At 35.1% G+C, this 25,164-nt stretch overlaps 1 protein-coding gene across 3 annotated transcripts in view; it reads left to right on the top strand.

Annotated features, from left to right (window-relative positions):
• The window catches only part of DDX60 (DExD/H-box helicase 60), a 115,433-nt gene that overhangs the window by 75,990 nt on the left and 14,279 nt on the right, over nt 1–25,164 (top strand). For all 3 annotated transcript variants that reach the window (XM_073017710.1, XM_008000220.3, XM_008000223.3), the window contains exons 31-37: nt 6,298–6,402; nt 6,671–6,812; nt 7,720–7,841; nt 18,373–18,520; nt 19,948–20,090; nt 22,547–22,698; nt 23,703–23,765. In XM_073017710.1, coding sequence (XP_072873811.1) covers nt 6,298–6,402; nt 6,671–6,812; nt 7,720–7,841; nt 18,373–18,520; nt 19,948–20,090; nt 22,547–22,698; nt 23,703–23,765 — 875 coding nt within the window. The remainder of the gene's footprint in view (nt 1–6,297; nt 6,403–6,670; nt 6,813–7,719; nt 7,842–18,372; nt 18,521–19,947; nt 20,091–22,546; nt 22,699–23,702; nt 23,766–25,164) is intronic.

The raw sequence follows: 25,164 nt of genomic DNA, 5'->3' as shown, positions 1-25,164 counted from the left end.
ATGATGGCTTCCAGCTCCATCCATGTCCCAACAAAGTACATGATCTCATTCCTTTTTATGGCTGTGTAGTATTCTGTGGTGTACCACAGTTTCTTTATCTAGTCTATTGTTGATGGGCATTTGGGGTGATTCCATGTCTTTGCTATTGTGAATAGTGTTGCAGTGAACATATGTGTGCATATATCTTTATAATGGAATGATTTATATTCCTTTGGGCATATACCCAGTAATGGAATTGCTGGGTCAAATGGTATTTCTATGTCTAGTTCTTTGAGGAATCTCCACACTGTCTTCCACAGTGCAATTGAACTGATTTACACTCCCAGAAATGGTATAAAAGCATTCCTGTTTCTCTGCAACCTCACCAGCATCTATTGTTTCTTGACTTTTTAATAATTGCCATTCTGATTAGTACAAGATGGTATCTCATTGTGGTTTTGATTTGCATTTCTCTAATGAGTAGTGATGTTGAGTTTTTTTCATATGTTGGCTGCATGTATGTCTTTTTTTGAGAAGTGTCCATTCATGTCCTTTGCCCACTATCTAATGGGGTTGTTTGTTTTTTTCTTATAAATTTGTTTAAGTTCCTTGTAGACTCTGGATATTAGACCTTTGTTGAATGGATAATTTTCTCCCATTCTGTAGGCTGTTAGTATTCTCTGATGATTGTTTCTTTTGCTGTGCAGAAGCTCTTTAGTGTAATTAGATCCCATTTATCAATTTTTGCTTTTGTTGCAATTTGCTTTGGGCATTTTCATCATTATATTATTCCATGTTCATGTTGCTGATAAAGACATACCCAAGACTGGGCAATTTACAAAAGAAAGAGGTTTAATGGAGTTACAGTTCCACATGGTTGGGGAGGCCTCATAATCATGACAGAAGTCAAGGAGGAGCAAGTCATGTTTTATAATGGATGGCAGCAGGCAAAGAGAGAGAGAGCTTGTGCAAGGGAACTCCTCTTTTTAAAAGCATCAGATCTCATGATAGTTTTTCACTATCACGAGAACAGCATGGGAAAGACCCACCCCCATGTTTTAATTACCTCCCACCAGTTTCCTCTCATGACACATGGGAATTGTGGGAGTTACAATTCAAGATGGGATTTGGGTGAAGACACAGCCAAATCATCTAATTCCACCCCAGGTCCCTCCCAAATCTCATATCCTCACATTTCAAAAACAATCATGCCTGTCCAATAGCCTCCCAGAGTCTTAACTCATTTCAACATTAACTAAAAACTCCACAGTCCAAAGTCTCATCTGAGACAAGGCAAGTGCCTTCTACCTATGAGCCAGTAAAATCAAAAGCAAGTTAGTTACTTCCTAGATACAGTGAGGGTACAGGCATTGGGTACATATAGCCATTCCAAATGGGAGAAATTGGCCAAATCAAAGGCACCACAGGCCCCAAGCAAGTCCAAAATCCAGTGGGAAAGTCAAATCTTAAAGCTCAAAAATGATATCCTTTGACTCCATGTCTCACATCCAGGTCACACTGATGCAAGAGGTGGGCTCCCATGGCCTTGAGCAGCTTCACTCCTATGGCATTGCATGGTATAGTGCCCCTCCTGGCTGCCTTCATGGACTGGCATTGAATGTCTGTGGCTTTTCTAGGCTCATGGCACAAGCTGTTGGTGGATCTGTCATTCTGGGGTCTGGAGGGTGGGGGTCACAGCTTCAATAGGTGGTGCCCCAGTAGGGACTTTGTGGGTTCTTTAACCCCATATTTTCCCTTTGCACTGCCCTAGCAGAGGTTCTCCATGAGGGCCCCATCCCTGCAGCAAACTTCTGCCTGGACATCCAGGCATTTCCGTATATCCTCTGAAGTCAAGGCAGAGGTTCCCATACCTCAGTTCTTGATTTCTGTGCACTCTCATGCTCAACACCATGTGTAAGCTGCCAAGGCTTGGGGCTTCTGCTCTCTGAAGCAATACCCCGAGCTATACCTTGGCCCCTTTTAGTCATAGCTGGAGCAGCTGGGATGCAAGGCACCAGGTCCCTAGACTGTACACAGCAGAGGAACCCTGGGCCCAGGAAACCATTTTTTCCCCTAAATCTCCGGGCCTGTGATGAAAGGGACTGCCACAAAGGTCTCTGACATGCCCTGGAGACATCCCATTATCTTGGTGATTAACGTTTGGCTACCCATTACCTATGCAAATTTCTGCAGTCGGCTTGAATTTCTCCTCAGAAAATGGGATTTTCATTTCTATTGCATTGTCAGGGTGCAAATTTTCTGAACTTTTATGTTCTGCTTCCTTTATAAAACTGAATGCCTTTAACAGCACCCATGTCACCTCTTGAATGCCTTGCTGCTTAGAAATTTCTTCTGCAAGATACCCTAAATCATCTCTCTCAAGTTCAAAGTTCCATAAATCTCGCAGGCAGAGGCAAAATGCTGCCCGTCTTTTTGCTAAAACATAACAAAGTCACCTTTGCTCCAGTTCCCAACAAGTTCCTCATCTCCATCTGAGACCACCTAAGCCTGGATTTCATTGTCCATATGATTATCAGTATTTTGGTCAAAACCATTCAAGAAGTTTGTAGGGAGTTCCAAACTTTCCCACATTTTTTGTATTCTTTTAAGCCCTCCAAACTGTTCCAATTTCTGCCTGTTACCCAGTTCCAAAGTCACTTTAACATTTTCAGGTATCTTTTCAGCAGTGCCCCACTCTACTGGTACCAATTTACTATATTAGTCTGTTTTTATGCTACTGATAAAGACATACCCAAGAGTGGGAAATTTGCAAAAAAAAAAAAAAAAAGGAGTTTTAATGGACTTACAGTTCCGCATAGCTGAGGAGGTCACATAAAATGTCAGAATGCAAGGAGGAGCAAGTCACGTCTTACAATGGATGGCAGCAGGCAAAGAGAGAACAAGTTTTTGCAGGGGAATTCCTCTTTTTAAAACCATCAGATTTCATGAGACTTATTCACTGTTATGAGAACTGCATGGGCAAGATTTGCCCCCATGATTCAATTACCTCCCACTGAGTTCCTTCTGTGACATGCAGGAATTGTGGGAGTTACAATTCAAGATGAGATTTGGGTGGGTACACAGCCAAACCACATCAGTCATGAAATATTTGCCCATACCTATGTCCTGAATAGTATTACTTAGGTTATCTTCTAGAATTTTTATACTTTTGGGGTTTACCTTTAAGTCTTTAATCCATCTTGAGTTAATTTTTGTATAAAGTGTAAGGATAGGGTCCAGTTCAATTTTCTGCATATGGCTAGCCAGGTCTTCCATCATCATTTATTAAATACGAAACCTTTCCTCATTGCTTGTTTTTGTTGAAGATCAGATAGTTGTAGATGTGTGGTCTTGTTTCTGAGTTCTCTATTCTGTTCCAATGGTCTATGTGTCTGTTTTGGTACCAGTACCATGCTGTTTTGGTTACTGTAGCCTCGTATTAAAGGTAGAAGTTGGGTAGCATGATTCCTCCAACTTTGTTCCTTTTGCTTAGGATTGTCTTGGCTGTATGGGCTCTTTTTTGGTTCAACTATGAATTTTAAAATAGTTTTCTTTCTAATTCTGTGTAGAATGTCACTGGTAGTTTAATGGGAATAGCATGGAATCTATAAATTACTCTGGGCAATATGGCCATTTTCACAATATTGATTCTATCCATGAGCATGAAATGTTTTTTCATTTGTTTGTGTCCTCTCTGATATCCTTGAGGAGTGGATTGTAGTTCTTGAAAAGGTCCTTCACTTCCCTTGTTAACTGTATTCCTAGGTATTATATTCTCTTTGTAGCAATTGTGAAGGGGAGTTCATTTGTGATTTGGCTCTCTGCTTGTTTGTTGTTGGTTTATTATAAAATGCTTGTGATTTTTGCACATTGATTTGGTACGCTGAGATTTTGCTGAAGTTGCTTATCAGCTTAAGAAGCTTTTGGGTTGAGATGATGGAGTTTTCTAGACATACGATCATGTCATCTGCAAACAAAGACAATTTGAGTTCCTGTCTTCCTCTTTGAATATCCTTTATTTCTTTTTCTTGCCTGATTGCCCTGGCCAGAACTTTCAATACTATGTTGAATAAAAGTGGTGAGAGAGGGCATACAAATATTTTTTCAAAACAACTTTTTTTTTTGCTGCATATAGAAAACAATTTTCATATGTCAGATCTTTTCTTTAGAGGAAAAGATGTCCTTGTCACAGTCCATGAGGTCCTGTAGTATATGATCTCTTACCAGCTTGCAGAGGTCACTTCTTCCTGTCTCCCACATGGCCAGCTACCCGCTTCATGAACACCCCAGACACATTCCGGTCTGAGGACCATGGCTCTTACTGTTTCTTCTCCTTCTGAGATCTTCCCTGAGACATATACATGGCCTCACTCTCTTGCCACATTAAATTCTTTACTGTAACATTACATAGTGAAGCCTACCCTCACCATGTCTTCTAAACTGTAAATGTTTCCCCTGTCTGCTGAACATTGACAGTGTTCCTTATTCAGTTAAATAGAGTTCTCATCACTTCCTATATAGCATCAAATTATCTATGTATCTATCTATATTGATCTATCTTTATGTTTATCATCTATATTTCTATCCATCTACCTACCTCTACCTACCTATATCTATCTATCTATCTATCTATCTATCTATCTATCTATCTTATCTATCTATCTATCTATCTTATCTATCTTATCTATCTATCTATCTATCTATCTATCTATCTATCTATCATCCATCTTCTATCTGCTATCTAACTACCTTTCTATCTATCATGTATCATTCTATCATTTATCTTTCTATCCATCTATCTACATCTATCAGTCATCTATCTGCCTATCTATTATCTGTCTTTCTATCTTCCTATCTTTATCATGTTTTTATGTATTTTATCTATATTTCCCACTAGAATGTAAGCACTCCAAGGATGATAATGTTTGTCTGATTTTCTGATGTAGACATTCAATAAATATTTATAGCATGACCATAATTTTAGGAAGATGATAAATTTTTCTTAAGAAGAATTGATCTATTGTGGGTTTTTCTATTTTATCACTTTGGATACATCTATCCAAATCTGATGGTTTGCCAAGCAATAGGATGTATGAAATTTCTTCTGGATTCACTCTGTCCACCTAAATGCTAATCAAATACCCTTTCAGATCTGAGCTGGATGAATAGATTTTGGCCCAAATATCAGTGTTTAGCAGATCTTCATCTATATAGTTTTCTGAATTGAAAGGTCATGTTCTACTTCTGCTGGTCTTATTACACATTGATTATCTGGATGACATTAATCACAATAAACTATAGTATGCAATGCCATCAGGATTCTTATCTTAGTATGACTTTAATATGAGGTCTGTACTTCTGTGGTTATAGTGAACCACCATGAAACCCTCATCCCTTACTATGCTGTTTTCTGACTATTGCCATCTCTGACTAAAAGTGGCATATGAGAGAGAAGATGTTGCAAATATGCCATATATGGTGCCCTCAAAAAGTATCATGCCACAGTAAGGAGATGGAAAGTACACTCCCTTCCTCCACCCTTCCACTCTTTCTCCCTTTCTCTCTTCTTCCTTTTCTCTCTCTTCCCTTCCTCTTCCCTTCTCTCCTTCTTTCCCTCTCTGCCTGCCTCCCTCCCTCCCTCCCTCCCTCCCTCCCTCCCTCCCTCCCTCCCTCCCTTCCTTCCTTCCTTCCTTCCTTCCTTCCTTCCTTCCTTCCTTCCTTCCTTCCTTCCTTCCTTCTTTCCTTTTTTCCTTCCCTCCCTCCTCCTAGACCATTAGCCTTATAGTAAGTAGAGATTCTTTCTAGGTTCTATAAACCCTCAGGCCTAAAGACAGCTAAGTTTCCATTTTGGGGATACTGGGATTTTTTTTTGGAATTTCATGGACATTTTAGTGGGAAGTTGAAAGATATATGCACTTTAATGCAGTTTTATGCTGGAAAGCAAGCAATATTTTTATAACATTGGTTGAAATCAACCTAGTTACATGATTTTTTGTAATAATACTGCAGAACATGGGATAATATATCTTTTTACTTCTAGAACAACTTAAAAGCTATAAGCTCCTGAACTGGAATGGCTTTCATAATCAGACTCTTTGGCAATATGTTTCATTTCTGACAATTCGGTTTATGTGCTCTATTTTGTTAAAAAAAGAAGTTGCCATGTAACACTATAAAATAGTGTGAAATCAAATTTTATCTGATGCATTTCTAATGTCTGTGTGGTATAATAGATATTGATCTATCATTTATTATCATTTTCAAATGTATTTTGTAACACCTAACATTGTGTGACTAAAAGTACTCTTTTCTTTAAAGGTGCTATCAGTGCTAAAGCATTCATTGCTGTCCTTCAAACAACCCAGAGTCATGGACATGTTAAAACTTTACTTCTTGTTTTCTTTGCAGTTCTTGGTGAAAGAGGTATGCATTACTGCACTTTTTTGGGGGCAGGGGGAATAACATTACTACTATCTAGATTTCTTACCATGCTGAACTAATTGTAGCTTTTAGAAGGTTCTATCCAATGATTGACATTACTTATAAATGGTATAATTGTAAAAGTTGGGCCCATTAATAGTTATGAATATTTCTTATATTGACATTAAATACTATTTTAAACTGATACTTAATAAGTTACTTATTATGTGGTAACTTGAGTCAAACTAATAAATTGTTTTTTGTTCTTTAGGGCTATTTAGATCAAGAAGGTAATCCAGTGGGGTTTGCTGGACTTGTATCACATTTGCATTACCATGAACCTTCTAATCTTGTTTTTGTCAGTTTTCTTGTAAATGGCCTTTTCCATGATCTCTGTCAGCCAACCAGTAAAGGTAAGCTTGAGATTTTATATATATATGTAGAGAGAGAGTCCAAAAATAGCAACAGATTTGTAGACAACCAACACTTCAGGAATATTTTTAGTAAAGAAAATACAATTAATATGTATATAATTTATAGATCTTCAATTGATAAAGTAAACACCTACTAATATATATTAAATGATAGTCAGCCATATTTTATGATATGTATTTACAATGTCAACACCTCCAAAGTATTAACTTCAGTGATTCCTTGCTGCCAGGATTAATAACATATTAAATAATATACAATTTTTAGAAAATATTTTCTTTGAATTAAATATAATATATATTCATCATAGGAAAAAGATATAGGAAAGCATTAAGTTAAAAAGAAAAAATTACTCATAATTACACTATCCACAGATAATCACTATTAATATTTGTGAATATTTTCTTCCAATCATATTTTCTTTGAATATTATTGTATAGTATACCTAAATAGCTGACATTATATTAATAGTGTAATTTAGAATCATATTTTCCCCTAAAAATACCACAATTTTATCCATATTGAGTAAATTTTTAAATACATTTTATTTAATACTTTTATTAAAATCCTTTGATTTTTACATTTAAACACTAAATCTATATGGTGTTCTTAAAATCACGAAGATAGACTAAAGTGAGGAAATCTAGGTAAGGAAATAAGGCAGTTTGTGTGAGATGATTAGGATCTAAATTAGGGTATAGGTAGCAAGGATGAAAAAGAAGGCACAGATAAAAACCATTAGCAGATATATGGTAATTCTTCAATTGCTATATTTGTCATAGATTTTTAGTTTCCATGAAATTACATGTAATATGACATTCCATTTAAACATGAAAAAATAGAATTATACCCTTTCATATTTACAAGAAGACACTTTGTTTTTTGTAGGCTCAAAACATTTTTCTCAAGACGTTATGGAAAAGCTAGTGTTAGTATTGGCACATCTCTTTGGAAGAAGATATTTTCCACCAAATTTCCAAGATACACACTTCGAGTTTTATCAATCAAAGGTAAACTGTGTGATTCTGATAAAATTTAATAATGTAAAATCACTAAATAGATCTTACCTAAAATGACTTAGTGGCTGTAGAATTTTACTTCAAACGATAATTCATTTGTTTTAAGAATAATTTGTTCTTTTTGTAATCAGTGTGATATTTAATCTGTAATTGATGTCTCCCTCTGTAAATCTACCAAAAAGTTAAAGTCTTTGTGAAAAAAACAGGATCAACATTTTATTCTTGTTTTCAATTTGATTGTATCAAATTATAACATCAGGTGACTAAAGAAAAGATATGCTAATTATACATTTAAGTGAAATAACTAGCTATATCACCGAATATACTGTTCTTTTAGGATGCTTTTACCTTAAGGTAGAACTATGGAAGGGACATACATGTTGTGAATTATAATGTCTTCCCTGAGAAAATATTAGAATAGTCATCTAAGAAATCGTTGCTTGACTCACAGAGATCAAAAACAGAGAAACAGTTTTTCAATTTTATTTGTAACATGCAACATTTTCTTTGGTTACGATTCTCTACCATCAAGTCAACATCAAATGCTATTACTATTCTACTTCCCTAGAATAAAATGGGATATGCTGGTTTATACTAGATAACCTTAGTGAAAAGTTGCTATGGAACAAACAAAAAGAATTAGTATATATTTTCTAATCCCACAATGCTGGATTAAAAATCTGTGCTCTCACGGAATGCCCTCTAGAGCAGTGAACACAATTTTAGTCATTGACCTATCATCTTTACACTTTTTACCACTTGTACATTTTTGAAACAATTATTTAATTGTTCTGTTTAATTAAATTTATATTTAACATAGAAAATTCACTATCTGTATTTTGAAAAAAAAGATCATGATAAAAATACACTTTACTGCATAACAGTCAGATCTGTGTGAAAGGTTAGGGTGCTACGCCAAAAAGCTTTAAAAAATAGGCCAAACATGGTGACTCAAGCCTGTAATCCTAGCACTTTGGGAGGCAGAGGTGGGAGGGTTGCGTGAGCCCAGGAGTTTGAGACCAGCCTGGGGAACAGAGGGAGACCCCATCTCTAAGATAAAGCAAAAATTAGATAATAATTTCTAAAGTCACATATATTAAATAAAAACTCACTAGAGAAAAGGATCTGGGTCTGCCTTCATGGGTAGGCTTGTATCGCCCTCAAGACATTTTTGAAGCCATCTAGGACTAGAAAATTAAATAGTAGGTTAGGAAGTGCTACAGGAAAAAAGGTGGATCTTTAGTAGTCTTTTAGATGTGAGAAGACTAAGACCAACTATCCTTATTCTCAAAATCTTAAGAAATCCATGACCTAGAGAGACAAAAGCATAAATGAGGCTTACTAAAACTGTAAAACAATACCCACTGTAGTCTGTACTATCTGTACCGAATTGAGGTGATCATACTTTCACTCTCTTGGCCAAACTTGAAAATGGGGGCATTCACCCTGGTGAAAGATAACATCTAAAGCCTGTAAAGTCCTTTGAAAACAATTTCTGGTGCAAAACCAAAACCAAAACAAAACCTAAAAAGGTCAGTAAGCATGAACATATGACCAATAAACAGGAATAAAAGAGGTCGATAATTATAGATCCATAAATTATCCAGACATTAACATTAACATATAAGGATTTTAAGTGTGATTAATATGTTCAAGAAAATAGGAGGAGAGACAAGATTAATAAAAGGATCGATTTTTTACTAGATAATTACAATGTATAAAACGAAATGGACATTTTAGAACTGAAAATACAATATCTGACTATCAGAATGTGCATTTCAGAAGTCATGATCAGTAAGTTGACAGCATAATAGAAAGCATCCAAATAGCACAGAGGTAAAAATTTTTAAAAATCAGACAGCATAAGAAACATGAATCACATGGAAAAAGTTTAATGCATATATAATGGGAGTCCCAGAAAAAAAGATGGAGAAAAATGGCCGAAGAGTATTCAAAAAGATAATAGCTGGGAATTTTCCAAAGCTGATTAAAGATAGCACACCATAGTTTTAAAACCCTAGTCAATGTCAGGGAGTATAAATGTAGAAAAACTGCTGAGAAGCACAAAGAGAAAATCATAAATCTCCTAGGACAGAAATAAAGTGACACATTTCCTTCTAAGAAGCACTAATGAGAATAATAAATCTCTTTTTAATCCAAATAATAGAAGCTAGTGGACAATGGAATAATATTTTGTTGTTGATTCAGATATTTTACATGCAAATACATACTTTAATCACATATATACATATATAAACTCTTGGTGTTACATAACTAGAATTATATTAGACATGCTATTGCATTTTTATTCTTAGATCAAAAATACTTTCCCAGATGACCACATATGAATTTTTTGGAATTTTTTAAAATTTCAGTAGGTTTTAGAGAAACAGGTGGTGTTTGGTTACATGTATAAGTTCTTTAGTAGTGATTTCTGAGATTTTGGTGCACCCAAGCAGTGTACACTGCACCCAATGTGTAGTCTTTTATTCCTCACCCCTCACACCTTTTCCTATGAGTCTCCAAAGTCCGTTGTACCATTTTTATGACTTTGTGTCCTCATAGCTTAGCTTTCACTTATGAGTGAGAAAATATGAGATTTGGTTTTCAATTCCTGAGTTATTTCACTTAGAATAATGATCTCCAACTCCATCCAGGTTTCTGTGAATGCTATTATTTCATTTCTATTTATGGCTGAGTAGTATACCATGATATACATATGTACCACATTTTCTTTATCCACTCATCGATTGATGGGCATTTAGGCTGGTTCCATATTTTCGCAATTGCAAATTGTGCTGCTGTAAACATGCATGTGCAAGTATCTTTTTTGTATAAAGACTTATTTTCCTCTGGGTAGGTACCCAGTAGTGGGATTGCTGGATCAAATGGTAGATATACTTTTAGTTTGTTAAGGAATCTCCATACTGTTTTCCCTGGTGGTTGTACTAGTTTGCATTTCCACCTGCAGTGTAAAAGTGTTCCCTTTTCACTACATCCACGCTAACATCTAGTATTTTTTATTTTTTGATTATGGCCATCCTTACAGGAGTAAGGTGGCATCGCATTGTGGTTTTGATTTGCATTTCCCTGGTAATTAGTAATGTTGACCATTTTTTTATGTTTGTTGGCCATTTGTATATTTTCTTTTGAGAATTGTCCATTCATGTCCTTAGCTTGCTTTTTGAAGGGATTGTTTGTTTTTTTGTTGCTGATTTGTTTCAGTTCCTTGTAGATTCTGAATATTTAGTCCTTTGTTGGATGCATCGTTTGTGAAGATTTTCTCCCACTCTGTGGGCTGTCTGTTTATTCTGCTGATGATTTCTTTTGCTGTGCAGAAGCTTTTTAGTTTAATTAAGTGCCATCTGTTTATCTTTGTTTTTGTTGCATTTTCTTTTGGGTTTTTGGTCGTGAAACCTTTGTCTAAGCCAATGTCTAGAAGGGTTTTTCCAATGTTGTCTTCCAGAATTTTATGCTTTCAGGTCTTAGATTTAAGTCTTTGATCCATCTTGAATTGGTTTTTGTATAAGGTGAGAGATAAGGATTCAGTTTCATTCTGCTACATGTGGTTTGCCAATTATTCCAGCACCGTTTGTTGAATAGGGTGTCCTTTCCCCATTTTATGTTTTCATTTGCTTTGTCGAAGATCAGTTGGCTGTAAGTATTTGCCTTTATTTCTGTTCTTTATTCTGTTCCATTGGTGTATGTATCTGGTTTTATGCCAGGACTTTGTGGTTTTGATGACTATAACCGTATAGTATAGTTTGAAGTCAGGTAATATGATGCCTCCAGAATTGTTCTTTTTGCTTAGTTTTGCTTTGGCTGTGTGAGCTTTTCATGGGTTCCATGTGAATTTTAGGATTGTTTTTCTAGTTTGTGAAGAATGATGGTGCCGTTTTTATGGGAATTGTATTGAATTTGTAGATTGCTTTTGGCAGTATCGTCATTTTCACAGTGTTGATTCTACCCATGCATAAGCATAATATGTGTTTCAATTTGCTTGTGATATCTATTATTTCTTTCAGCAGTGTGTTGTAGTTTTCCTTGTAGAGGTCTTTCACCTCCTGGCTAAGCGTATTTCTAAGTATTTTATTTTATTTTTTGCAGCTGTTGTAAAAGGGGCTGAGTTCTTGATTTGATTCTCAGCTTGGTTGCTGTTGGTGTATGGCAGAGCTACTGATTTGTGTACATTAATTTTGTATCCTGAAACTTTACTGAATTCGTTTATCAGTTCTAGGAGCTTTTTAAATGAGTCTGTAGACTTTTCTAGGTATTCAGTCATATCATTGGGAAACAGTGACAGTTTGACTTCCTCTTTACTGATTTAGATGTCCTTTATTTCTTTTGTCTGATTGCTCTGGTTAGGACTTCTGGTACTATGTTGAATAAGAGTAGTGAAAATGGGCATCCTTTTCTTATTCCGGTTCTCAGGGGGAATGCTTTCAATTTTCCTTGTAAAGTATAATGTTGACTGTGGGATTGTCATAGATGGCTTTTATTACCTTAAGGTATGATCCTTCTATGCCAATTTTGCTGAGGGTTTTAATCATAAAGGATGCTGGATTTTGTCAAATGCTTTTTCTGCATCTATTTAGATGATCATGTGATTTTTGTTTTTAAATCCGTTATGTGGTATATTATATTTATTGACTTGCATATGATAAACCATCCCTGCATCCCTGGTATGAAACCCACTTGATCATGGTAGATTATCTTTCTGATATACCATTGGATTCTGTTAGCTAGTATTTTGTTGAGGGTTTTTGCATCTAGGTTCATCAGAGATATTAGTCTGTAGTTTTCTTTTTTGTTGTTGTTGTTATGTCTTTCCTGGTTTTGATTTTAAGGTGATATTGGCTTCATAGAACGATTTAAGGAGGATTCCCTCTTTCTCTGTCTTTTGAAATAGTGTCAGTAGACTTGGTACCAAATCTTCTTTGAATGCCTGATAGAATTCAGTTGTGAATCCATGTGGTCTTGGACTTTTTTTGTTGACATTAAAAAAAAAACCATTTCAATCTCACTGCTTGTTATTGGTCCGTTCAGAGTTTCTATTTCTTTTTGGTTTAATCTAGGAGATTTGTATATTTCCAGGAATTTATCCATCTCCTCTAAGTTTTCCAGTTTGTGTGTAAAGGTGTTCATAGCAGCCTCAAATAATTTTTTTTTTTTGTATTTCTGTGGTATTAGTTGTAATATCTTCTGTTTCATTTCTTTGGATGAAACTTATTTGGATCTCTCTTTTTTTCTTGGTTAATCTCACTAATGGTCTATTTATCAATATTGTTTATTTTTTCAAAGAACCAACTTTTAGTTTCATTTATCTTTTGTATTGTTTGTTGTTTGTTTGTCTCAATTTCATTGAGTTCTGCTCTGATCTTTGCCATTTTTTTTCTTCTGCTGGGTTTGGGTTTGGTTTGTTCTTGTTTCTCTAGTTCCTTGAGTTGTGACCTTAGATTGTCCATTTTTGCTCTTTCAGACTTTTTGATATAGGCATTTAATGCTATGAAGTTTCCTCTTAGCACCACTTTTGCCATGTCCCAGAGATTTTAATCAGTTGAGTCACTAATATTGTTAAGTTCTAAGACTTTTAAAATTTCTATCTTGATTTCATTGTTGACCCAATAATCATTCAGGAGCAGGTTATTTAATTTCCATGTATTTCCATGGTTTTGAGGATTTCTTTTGGAGTAGATTTCCAATTTTATTCCACTGTGATCTGAGAAAGTACTTGATATAATTTTGTAAACTTGCTGAGGCTTGTTTTGTTGCCTATCATATTGTCTTTCTTGAAGAATGTTCCATATACTGATGAATAGAATGTATATTCTTCAGTTGTTGGGTAGAATGTTCTGTAAATATCTATTAAGTCCATTTGTCCTAGGGTAGAGTTTAAGTCCATTATTTGTTGACTTTCTGTCTTTATGTCCTGTCTACTGCTGTCATGGGGTATTGAAGTCCCCCACTATTATTGTGTTGCTATCTTTCTCATTTCTCAGGTATATTAGTAATTTTTTTATAAATTTGAGAGCTCCAGTATTAAGTGTATATATATTTAGGATTGTGAAATTGTCTTGTTGGAGTAGTCCTTTTATCATTATATAGTGTCCCTTTGTCTTTTTAAACTATTTTTGCTTTAAATCTGTTTTATCTGATATAAAAATAGCTACTCCTGCTTGCTTTTGGTGTCCATTTGCATGGAATATGTTTCTCCACCCCTTTACCTTAAATTTATGTGAGTCCTTATGTGTTAGGTGAGTCTCCTGAAGACAGCAGATACTTGGTTGGTGAATTCTTATCCATTCCGCTATTCCAAATCTTTTAAGTGGAGCATTTAGATCATTTACATTCAATTTTAGTTTTGAGATGTGAGGTACTGTTCTATTTATTGTGCTAGTTGTTGCCCGAATACCTTATTTTTTCTTTTTCCATTGCACTATTATTTTATAGGTGTTGTGAGATTTATGCTTTAAGGAGGTTCTATTTTGGTGTCTTTCAGGGATTTGTTTCAAGATTTAGAGCTCCTTTCAGCAGTTCTTGTAGTGCTGTCCCCTACCCCTAAACAGCACTGAATTTATTTCCAGGCAATCTGTGAGCAGGGCTGAAAACTTGCCCCAGGCTACAAGCCTCCCCTCTGAGAAAGCAAGCAGAGCACTTGGGTTTCACACCTTCCCACTTGCTGCAGCCTCTGTGCTTGTATCTGCACTTCCTGTTTACCCCCCAGCCCCAGGTTCTGTCCAGGAAAATTTGTGTTCCATTGAAATTGTTACAAAGTTAAGCTGGAAGTTTCCTTCTCCATGTGGTCTTTCCCCAATTCCACTCAAAGCCCTCCCCAAGTACCCCTGTGAGACAAAGTCAGAAATGACTTTTCTGGAGACCAAAAGTGCACCTAGTGCTCATCCCACTGCTTCCTCTACCCCTATATTTCACTTGGCTCTCTAAATTTATCTCAATTCCAGATCCTTCTCCCATGATCTGGACCTTCAGTTTCCCCAGTGATGATGCATGTTAAGGGGTGGATGTTCCCCCTTTCACACTTTGGACATTCACAGTTTTTCAGCTTGCCTGAAGTGGCAAGCTACTTCTTTCAAGTGGTCTGTGGATTCTCTTGGCTTTCCTGGTGTGTTCCTGTGGCAGTTCTTGGAGCAAAAGTTCATGGTGTGAGTCTCCACATGCTGCTCTGTCTGTCTGAGAGGGAGCTGCAAGTTAGTTCTGCCTCTTGTCTGCCATTTTTTTTTCTCTCCAGACAATGGAACAATATTTTTTGTGTGCTTAATAAAATAACTCCTATCCCTGAATTCTACACTTACAGGAAATATTCGTCAAAATAAAGATAAAATTAAGGTGTTTTCAGACATGAAATCTGAGGTTATTCACTGCTATCAAGTCTGCAATTAAAGAAATACATACTTTAGGTAAATTTAAAAAATCAAAAATTTGGAAACATGAAACTGCAGGAAGGAATGAATCACAGTAGAAAAGGTTATGTGTGATTATATATAAGGGAATACACATTGTGTCAAAAAATAATTGTAACATATAAAATTTGAAATAATATGTAGAACTGAAATTTATGAAAATTATAATGTAAGAGTTCAGAAGGTTAATACACTTAAATGTTTTACAATTTTGGAAGTATTAAGAAACATAAAATTATAGCTGTATCTTATCATTTCTGGGGTAACAGCTAAAAGACTAGTAAAATAGTATGCACATACATGTTAACAAAAGGAAAAACTGGTAAAAACAAGAAGGGAAGAGAAAAAATATGTAACGAGTAGTTCAAATTCAGACAGAAAACAAATGGCAAGGTAGAAAATAGCTATATCAATAGTTATATTAAATGTAAACGTACTAAATACACTAAGTAAAATACAAAGATTTTCAGGCTACATCTTAAAATACGGAGAACTATAGTCATCTGTCACATAATGACATTTTGATCCATGACAGAGTGCATACATGATGGTCACATAAATGTAATATTGTGTTTTTACTGTACCTTTCTTTCATTCACATATGTTTGGATACACAAAATACTTACCATTGTGTTACAGTTGCCTATAGTGTTCAATTCAGTAACATGCTATACAGGTTTGTAGCCTAGGACCAATAGGCTATACCATAAAGCCTAGGTAATGTGATCTAGATTTGTTTAAGTACACTTTGTGATGTTTGCACAATGACAATATCACCTAATGCCACATTTCTTAGAATATATCGCTGCCATTAAGTGACATCAGACTATATATGCTGTTTATACAAATCACACTTTAGGTATAAAAACTGAGAAAGCTTGAAAGTAAGGTGATTAAAAATATATGTCAGGTAAACACTAACCAGAAGAATCAGAAATATCTCAATTGTGTGAAAAGTTAAAAAATTAATTTATAAATACACACCAAGGATAAAAAAAAGACATATAATGGAAATTTAAAAAATTTTACATTAATTAAAAATAAAGAAAACATAACAATGCTTATAAGTTGGAATTTATTCAGTGCTTAGAGGGGAATTTACAGCCTTAAAATCATAAATTAGAAAAAAATACAGGCTGAAAAATCAATGATTTAAACTTTAGCTTAAGAAAATAACAAAATCAACAAGAAAATGTAACCTATAGTAAGTAGAAGGAAAGAAATAATAAAACAAGAAAAGATATGAAGTAAATTAACAACAATTGTATGAACAGGAAATCAACAAAGCCTCTAAGTTGGTTCTTTGTAAAGAATAGTAAAATTGATTGTCTAGCAAAACTCATTAAGGGAGTAAAAGCACAAATGTCAGAAAAGAAAATGGGACAGTACTACAGGCTCTATTTTAGATGTTGAAAAGAGCAAAGGAAGATTTTATGAATGACTTTATAGCAATATATTTGACTTTTTAGGTAAAATGGGCAAATTCCTAGGAAATACAACTTTCCAAAACTGAGTAAGGAAGATATAACTAATCTGGTACTGATACCTAGTAAAGAAATTTAATCTATTGTTTTAAAAAACATTCCCACCAACAAAGCCCAAGGCTCAGATGGCTTCACTGGTGAATTCTTCCAAACTTTGTAAGGATAACATCACTATATATGTATATTAAAACACAAATTTGTATACTTTAAATATACATGATTTTTATTGTAAAAAGAATAACACCAACGTTTTACAAATTTTATTTTAGTCTGTTTGGACTGCTGTAATGCAGCAATGATTGGTTGGTTAATAAACAACAGAAATTTACTTGTCACCCTTTCGGAGGCTGAGAAGAGATCCTGGGCTATTTTTTTTGGTACCCATTAAACATTCACTTCTCTGTCCCCTAGCTACCCTTCCTAGCGTCTGATAACCATCCTTCTACTCTATCTGCACAAGTTCATTTGTTTTAACTTTTCGTTCCTACAAAGTAGTGAGAATATGTGAAGTGTGTCTTTCTGTGCCTGGCTGATTTCACTTAACATAATGACCTCCAATTTTTTTCATGTTGTTGAAAATGACAGGATCTCATTCTTGTTTATGGCTGAATAACTAAAAGAATGTAATTGTATTGTTTGTAACACAAAGGATAAATGCTTGAGGTGATGGATACCCCATTTACCCTGATGTGATTATTATGCATTACATGCCTGTATCAAAATATCTCATGTAATCCATGAATATACACACCTACTATATACCCACAAAAATAAAATATTAATAATTAAAAGGAAGTTCTAAATCAAGGTGTCTGGTGGGGACTGCTCACCATCATAATGATGGTTGTCTTTATGCTGTGTTCTCACATGGTGGAAGGGGCAAGGGGGGCTCTCTGCGGTCTTTTTTTAGGGGCACTAATTCCAGTTATGAAGACTCCACCTTCATGACCTAATCATCTCCAAAGGCCTTGCATCCTAATCCCGTCACATTAAGTGTTCAAATTTTAACATATAAAGTTTGAGAAAATATAAAACATTCAGTCCACTACACTCTTCTGGATAATACAAAAAGAGGGAATATTTACTCTTTCTAAGGGCAAAAGTTAACTTTAATACCAAAACCTAACTAGGACATAATAAAAAGGAAACTTAGAGATACCTCTCTTTCATGGATATAAGTGAAAAAATAATTAACTAAATATTAGCAAAATGAATCCAGTGAGGTTTGAAAAACCCTCAAAACAAAATGAGATTTACCCTAGACATGCAAATGTACTTTGTCTCATTGCTTGCTATTCAAATGTGTCACTAGAGTCTTTGAAATTTTCACAAGTCTAATGTTATTTGAGGGCATGCTTCTATTTAAAAGTGGTTTTGATTCAGTATGTCAAAATACATTTTTAAGGGTAATGAGTAAGGTATTTGTTTTCATAATTGCAAATAAAAAGAAAAGATGAAGTTACCTGAACTTCACCAGTGAAAAAATAAAACTGACATTATTGCATAAATATTAGTAGATAACTATAGAATTATATTGCAATGTTCTTTACCTTTCTTCTTCCAACGATTCAGTTTTGAAGGAAGGTAAATAGATCTCTCTGAAAATTATTCGGCTTCTAGGTGTTCCTTGATGATCTCCCTGAGGATTTCAGTGATGCTTTAGATGAGTATAACATGAAAATTATGGAGGACTTTACCGTTTTCCTACGAATTGTTTCCAAACTGGCTGATATGAATCAGGAATATCAACTCCCATTGTCAAAAATCAGTAAGTATATTTTACCTCCACTGTGGAGCAATTTGAAGAGTAAATAAGCTTGCCTAAGAATAGTTTATTCTGGAAGAAGAGTGGAACCCCAGAAAGGTTATTCTGCCCTCAAGTGAGGAGATTCCTTTTCCTTTCTAAAGAAAAAAATTGTGCTTATTAGACATTAAAAGGGCAAAAGAGACTGAAACTAAGTAGGGCCATTTATAACCATCTTGTTAAATGCTGCTTCAGGGTCAAGCCTGGAAAACAGAGTAAGGGCATCTATGAGATGAAGAGAAACTAGGGACTAATTCTGTCACTCTGTCTTGAGAGGAAATACGCTTAGTGTTCATAAACACAGATTCTAAGCATATTTCCTGGGTCCAAACTCTGGCTCTGCTACTTATTAGCTGTGATTTCTTGAGCGAGAGACTCCATACTCATGCCTTAGTTTTCTGAATAGATATATGAGAAAGGGAATAGCATTACCTACCTAGTTTTGATGAGTTTTAAATGATTAAATTAGCATATATGAAGATCTTAAAATAGTGTTTGGTACATGGTTAACTTTTAGCATTTGCTCTTTTTTTTCATGAGCTAATAGATGGAAGCCTTCTAAGGGAAAATAGACACAAAAAGGTGACCGTCACAGGTGGGGTGAGATTGGAGTCTGTGAATATTATGCCTCAATTACAAATTAGACCAGTTTGAATGTCTGATCTGGGTTTTATAAGAATATCAATGGAAAATATATTTATTCTCATGCACTGCTTCCAAACTTACTAATTGTGGTGCATGGTTTCAGGAAAGATTCTGAAGGCAAGTCTGAGTTCAGTAAGAAAAAGTAAAAAGGTTTGGGAGGCCGAGGCAGGAGGATCACGAGATCAGGAGATCGAGACCATCCTAACTAACACGATGAAACCCCATCTCTACTAAAAATGCAAAAAAATTAGCCGGGTGAGGTGGCCGGTGCCTATAGTCACAGCTACTCGGGAGGCTAAGGCAGGAGAATGGCCTGAACCCGGGAAGTGGAGCTTGCAGTGAGCCGAGATCGCACCACTGCACTCCAGCCTGGGCGACAGAGTGAGACTCCATCAAAAAAAATAAATAAATAAAAAATAAAAGAAAGAAAAAGTACAAAGGTAATAACAATAATTCTCCGAGAAGAGTATACAATTTAAATTTAGTCTTTCATTTCTTATTAAGGCAACTAAAATATAATACACATTTTTATAATAGTGATACTAACATTAATAGCCAACTTTCACTGGATGTATTCTGTGCCAAGCTGTGCTGCTCACCTTATGTGATCTAACTTACAAAACATTTCAGTCTTCATTACATGAAGCTGAATGGCTCCCCTTGTAACATGGTCTAGAGAAAGTATCTGAGGTTTGACAACTTGCCTGAGTTCAAAACACTGATCTATCCCTAAGTATTATTGTCAGAATTCACAGGTAAAGAATGTGAAGACTCTCAACTTGTATCTCATTTGATGAGCTGCAAGGAAGGAAGAGTAGCAATTTCACCATTTGTTTGTCTGTCTGGGAACTTTGATGACGATTTGCTTCGACTAGAAACTCCAAACCATGTAAGTGAAGAGTGGGGTGTATTAATAAAAGGCGTTTAAGAAAGAATGGATTTATATTGCTAGGCAGCTTAGAAAGAACTTCAAATTTCCCAGATTAAAAAGGAAAAAAAAATCTGGATGTATCAACAGATATATTCTGGAATTGGTGCTCTTGAAGTCAATATGATTTCAGTTTCTCAGAGTTGGCCTGAGGACCCTGCTCAGAGAGTTTCCAAACACCACTACTTTTCTTCCATCTTTGAAGACTCTACTGATACTGACACAGGTTTGCTGTGAAAGAACCACATAAAACTATCTTCAGGCTTTCTCAGTACTGCTATAAGTGCTATAAATACTACTTATAGTCTGCATCATTGATGCCTAAAATGGAATGCAAAGAACTAGACACATTTGGAAGATCCTGGCTAATTCATATGAATGTTGACACTTGGTGAAATTTGATTATTTTAATACAAACTTTGAGAAAACATGTTTTATTACATTTCATATTATGGATTGACATTGGTGTCTCAACTCCAATACATACATGTGTTAGATTTTATTCCAAAATCATAGTCATGTATCACTTAAAATAATTTTGAAGACTATATACATCTTGTGCATTTTAAATTAACACATACATTTTTATCCTAAATTTAAATTCTGAAGATATAGTTTTTAGTTTCAAATAAATGTTGGTGTGTTAAAACCAATGCATCATTCTTTTAATTGTATAAAATGGAATACCAACAAGAAAGTGTTTTCATACCCATAGTCAGTAAGTTAAGAACAAGTCAGGAAAACTTTTTATAAGGATTTATAAATCTGCAGTTCTTTTTCTCTTGAACTCACATTTTCTTTCCATATTCCCTCACATTTACCTTACCCAATTCACTTTATACAAATATATTTTACTAGAGTAAATTATAACCTCTTAAACTTGTTTTGCTTTTATTGTTTATTTTAATTAACAAAATTAATTTTACATTTTAATATAATGCTAAGTATACATACAAATATATCTTTTATAGCATATAGATAAATTCTAAAGCATTGAAACTTATCTATATGCTATATATATATAAAGCATTGAACTTGTCTATATGCTCTCTCTCTCTCTCTCTCTCTATATATATATAAAGTCTTATTTTATAGCATATAGATAAGTTCTAAAGCATGGACACCATGTACTAAGGATCAGTGTACTCCTCCTATGTTTCATTTTATTGTCTCCCCTCTTCTCCCAGGCCATCAGCCTTTCTAAACTTGGTGTTTTTCACTTTCCTTTTTAAAAACTACATATTACGAAATCCTTTTTTATATTTATTTGCTTTTGAATTTTATGAAAAGTGAAGGAACAGTTACTGCAGTCACCTGAAAGTTGCTTTTATTTACATTCAGTGCTATGCCTTAAGGTTAAGCATAACATCAAACTGTCTTTTATTTTTACTATTTAATAATAATTCATAGCGTGAATATCAAACAGCCCGTTAATCTGTTCTCCTGTTTCGAATAGTTGTGTTTGTTTCTCATCTTTGCTATTACACACAGTGTTGCTATGGATGTCTCGTGTGTATGTGCAATAGTTTCTCTTAGGTATTGATTTTCTGGATTAAAATAATTTTCTGAGTCATATAGGAATAAGAATATTCAAATATTAAACTTCTCAAGCTACTACCGACTCATTTAAAAAATAGCGGTGCCAAACAAGTCTTAGCAGGGGTGAAGGCAGTTGATATCTGTCACTTGAATGGTTACCTGCAAATTATTAAGTTTTAATAATAGAGTCTTGTTTAGATACTGTTGTACTTCATAATTTGCATCACTAATCTGCATAAGTACATGGAGTCAACTCTTATTATTCATAGATATTATGTATGAATTGTAACTTCCAAAAAAAAAAAAAGTAACTGTGCCAATTTATACTAATACTAATGGTATGCTAGAGTTCTATTGATTCTGTATAGTAGTTTTCAAAAAATGAGCAGACATGGGAAAACTATTCGCCGCCGCCTTTTTATTTCCTTCTTTTTGTTCTCCTCCTTCTTCCTCCTTCTTTTTATTCAGGTAATTGGGTTCCAAAGATTGTTTGAGTTGTTCAGTTGAATTCTCTTCTTGTGATGTATAATCCTCTACTCATTGATATCCTGTTTACAAGTAAATTCCTTTCACCAGTAAGGAGAATGAAATGGTGTTAGGTTTTCTTTCCTAGTGTTTCTATATTCCAGTGGATGGATGGTTGAAAGTGTCATCGGTATTTTGTGGGTGCAATAAGCCTCATGGGATGGAGCTGAGCCACTCTCCAGGCTTGCTTAGGATGGTGCTACCACAATGTGTGGGTAACACCCTCTTCCTTCACAGCAAAGAATGGGCTTTAAAAATGGCGACTAAAGGATGTAACTACAAAGCACCACATAAGAAATTATCAACTTTCTTTATACATAAGTAATACATTAAGAAAAATCGTATTTTCTCAGGTTACTCTAGGCACAATTGGTGTAAATAGCTCTCAGGCTCCAGTGCTGTTGTCACAGAAATTTGATAACCGAGGAAGGAAAATGCCGCTTAATGCCTATGCACTGGATTTCTACAAACATGGTTCCTTGCTAGGATTAGTCCAGGATAATAGGTATGTCCTCTCTGTCTGTGTTTCTCTGTACCCCCATCTCCGTCTCTAATGAATTAATTTAATGAATTTTAAAGAAGAATCCTCACTACAGTTTCAAGTATAGGTTAAATCATACTAAGCATACTAGATTTTATTTTTAGAGACTAATGGCAGGAAAGAATAACAAATTTGGTATTATTTTTGTTTGTGGTTTTCCAGCAAAATCTTGGCACTTAGGCCAGTTCACATGACATAATGTTGTACTCTAACAATATAAATATTTGCATATGCTCATAGATATATTTTTATTTATTACTCTCCTGTTTATTCATTATTAGATATTTTAAAACTGAAAAATAATGGCATGCTCTCCAATATTTGAGAAGAGTAGATATAGGACTGAGTGCATGACAATTGTTTTAGTTCTGTGGCAGGAAAAACATTTTCAAAAATAGTAACCAGGGATAAACACTCTTGGATTTACCTAGGATGAAGAAATTGACTTGGGCACTGAGCACATAGATGTGGGGAGGGGCATTCGGTCACACCAAAGCTGGAAACCAATTTTGTGTTTTACATAAAATGTTGGAGCAATCCTTATAGAATGAAGGTATTAAAATATCTGACACTCTTCAAAGATGTTGAGCACTGTTTTGAAAAAAAGTGACTCATTGTGAATAAAGCAGCTGTGACATTAGTAACTGATACATCTGTTTCTTCACTTTTGAGTCTCTAGTTCCAATTTACCCTCCTGAGCTTTATTTTCCTATTTTGGTTATCTCCTGAGATGGCCAGCCTCCTATTTTTATTGCTTATCTATGATTGTGAAATTTCAACTCTTGAATTCATAATCACCATTGCCATAGATTGAATCAATATCTAGGAGTCTGTGGCAGAAATAATTCTTGGAAAGAGATCTTGACAGACAAAAGTAACCTGTTAGTGATAAATTCAGCATTTAAATACAAGATAGGATGTTCTTTAATGTTTTGTGTTATTAATTTTCAAAATGTTGTTTTGTTTAGGATGAATGAAGGAGATGCTTATGATTTGTTGAAGGATTTTGCACTCACCATTAAATCTATCAGGTGTGTTATATATTTAAATATTGATTTTAGATTTTTTAATAATTTATTTATAATTTGAAAAATGTTGAGCTCTTACTATAAGCCAGGTACATGAAGGTGCCATTAAACTTCTTCTGTGCTGTGCATTTCAACTCCTCAAAGGCTCTGCAGAATGTCTCCTTACCTCTGTCAAATGCCATATACATATATAGGGTATTCCTGTTGTGTTATTTCTATGACAGAATTAATTCCAATGTCTAGTTGAGATGAAGTTTCATTCAGACTAGAGTCTCAGCCCCAGGCATCATGCACTGACAGGCAGCAATATTTGAAAGCTTCATTAACTCCTAGATCCTTGTATTCTCAATTACCACAAGCAATGTGTATCAAGGACATGATATTTCAGAGGGCTCCTTAGGGTTCTATCTGGTTTCTGGTTTATATTCACTTACATACTTTGAACTTCATGTTTTCTCCGATGTTTTCTGCAGGCTCCCTCTGACTCTGACCTTTCATATTGGCCTCCTATTTTCATCTTTAACAAAACCTAGTGGGGTCCCAAGCAACACCAAACTTTTTGTGGGTACCCCATTCTTAGGTTTCATTGACCATGTAACGTTGCTTAGTTGAATGTCCATCTTTCTTTTTCGTTTCTTTTTTTTTTTTTTGAGTCGGAGTTTCGCTCTTGTTGCCCAGGCTGGAGTGCCATGGCATGATCTCGGCTCACTGCAACCTCTGCCTCCTGGTTGTGGTTCTTCTAGGACTAATCCTAGAAGAAACGATTCTTCTGCCTCAATCTCCCAAGTGGCTGGGATTACAGGCATGTGTCACCACACCTGGAAATATTGTATTTTCAGTAGATACGGAGTTTCTCCATGTTGGTCAGGGTGGTCTGGAACTCCTGACCTCAGGTGATCCGCCCGCCTTGCCCTCCCAAAGTGCTGGGAATACAGGCGTGAGCCACCACTCCCAGCCTAACTGTCCGTCTTTCTAAAGCCTTCAATCTGCATGCCACTCAATACTTTATGGGTGTGGCTTTGTCCTATCACTTTTTATATATTTAATTTGCCACAAATCTCTCCATTATTAGGTTCTTGCTAATCAAGTCTCTTTTTATATCTTGGATCTGAGCAGAATTAGGCCTGCTTGGACGTTTTATACAGACAGTAGAACTTTTGGGAGCAGAAGGAAACTGCTTTGTCCACTTGGAATATCTCGAATAGGGTATTCCTTGAGTGGCTCATAGTTACTCAAGTTATAATCTCCAGAGCAGCCCTAGAAACTCCACAGACTTGGAAGCTGTCTCAAAAGCCTGAGCAAGGAAATCACTCATTCGTGCATTCATCTAAGAAGTATTAAAGCATTATTGGTATGAGACACTTCCTAAGCATTTGGGCTATAAAGGATCATAATTTTTTTT

Source organism: Chlorocebus sabaeus, chromosome 7 (assembly GCF_047675955.1).
Source record: "Chlorocebus sabaeus isolate Y175 chromosome 7, mChlSab1.0.hap1, whole genome shotgun sequence".
Classification (NCBI taxonomy): domain Eukaryota; kingdom Metazoa; phylum Chordata; class Mammalia; order Primates; family Cercopithecidae; genus Chlorocebus; species Chlorocebus sabaeus.
The sequence above is the reverse complement of the archived record's forward strand: the minus strand, read 5'-3'. Positions and strand labels throughout refer to the sequence as shown.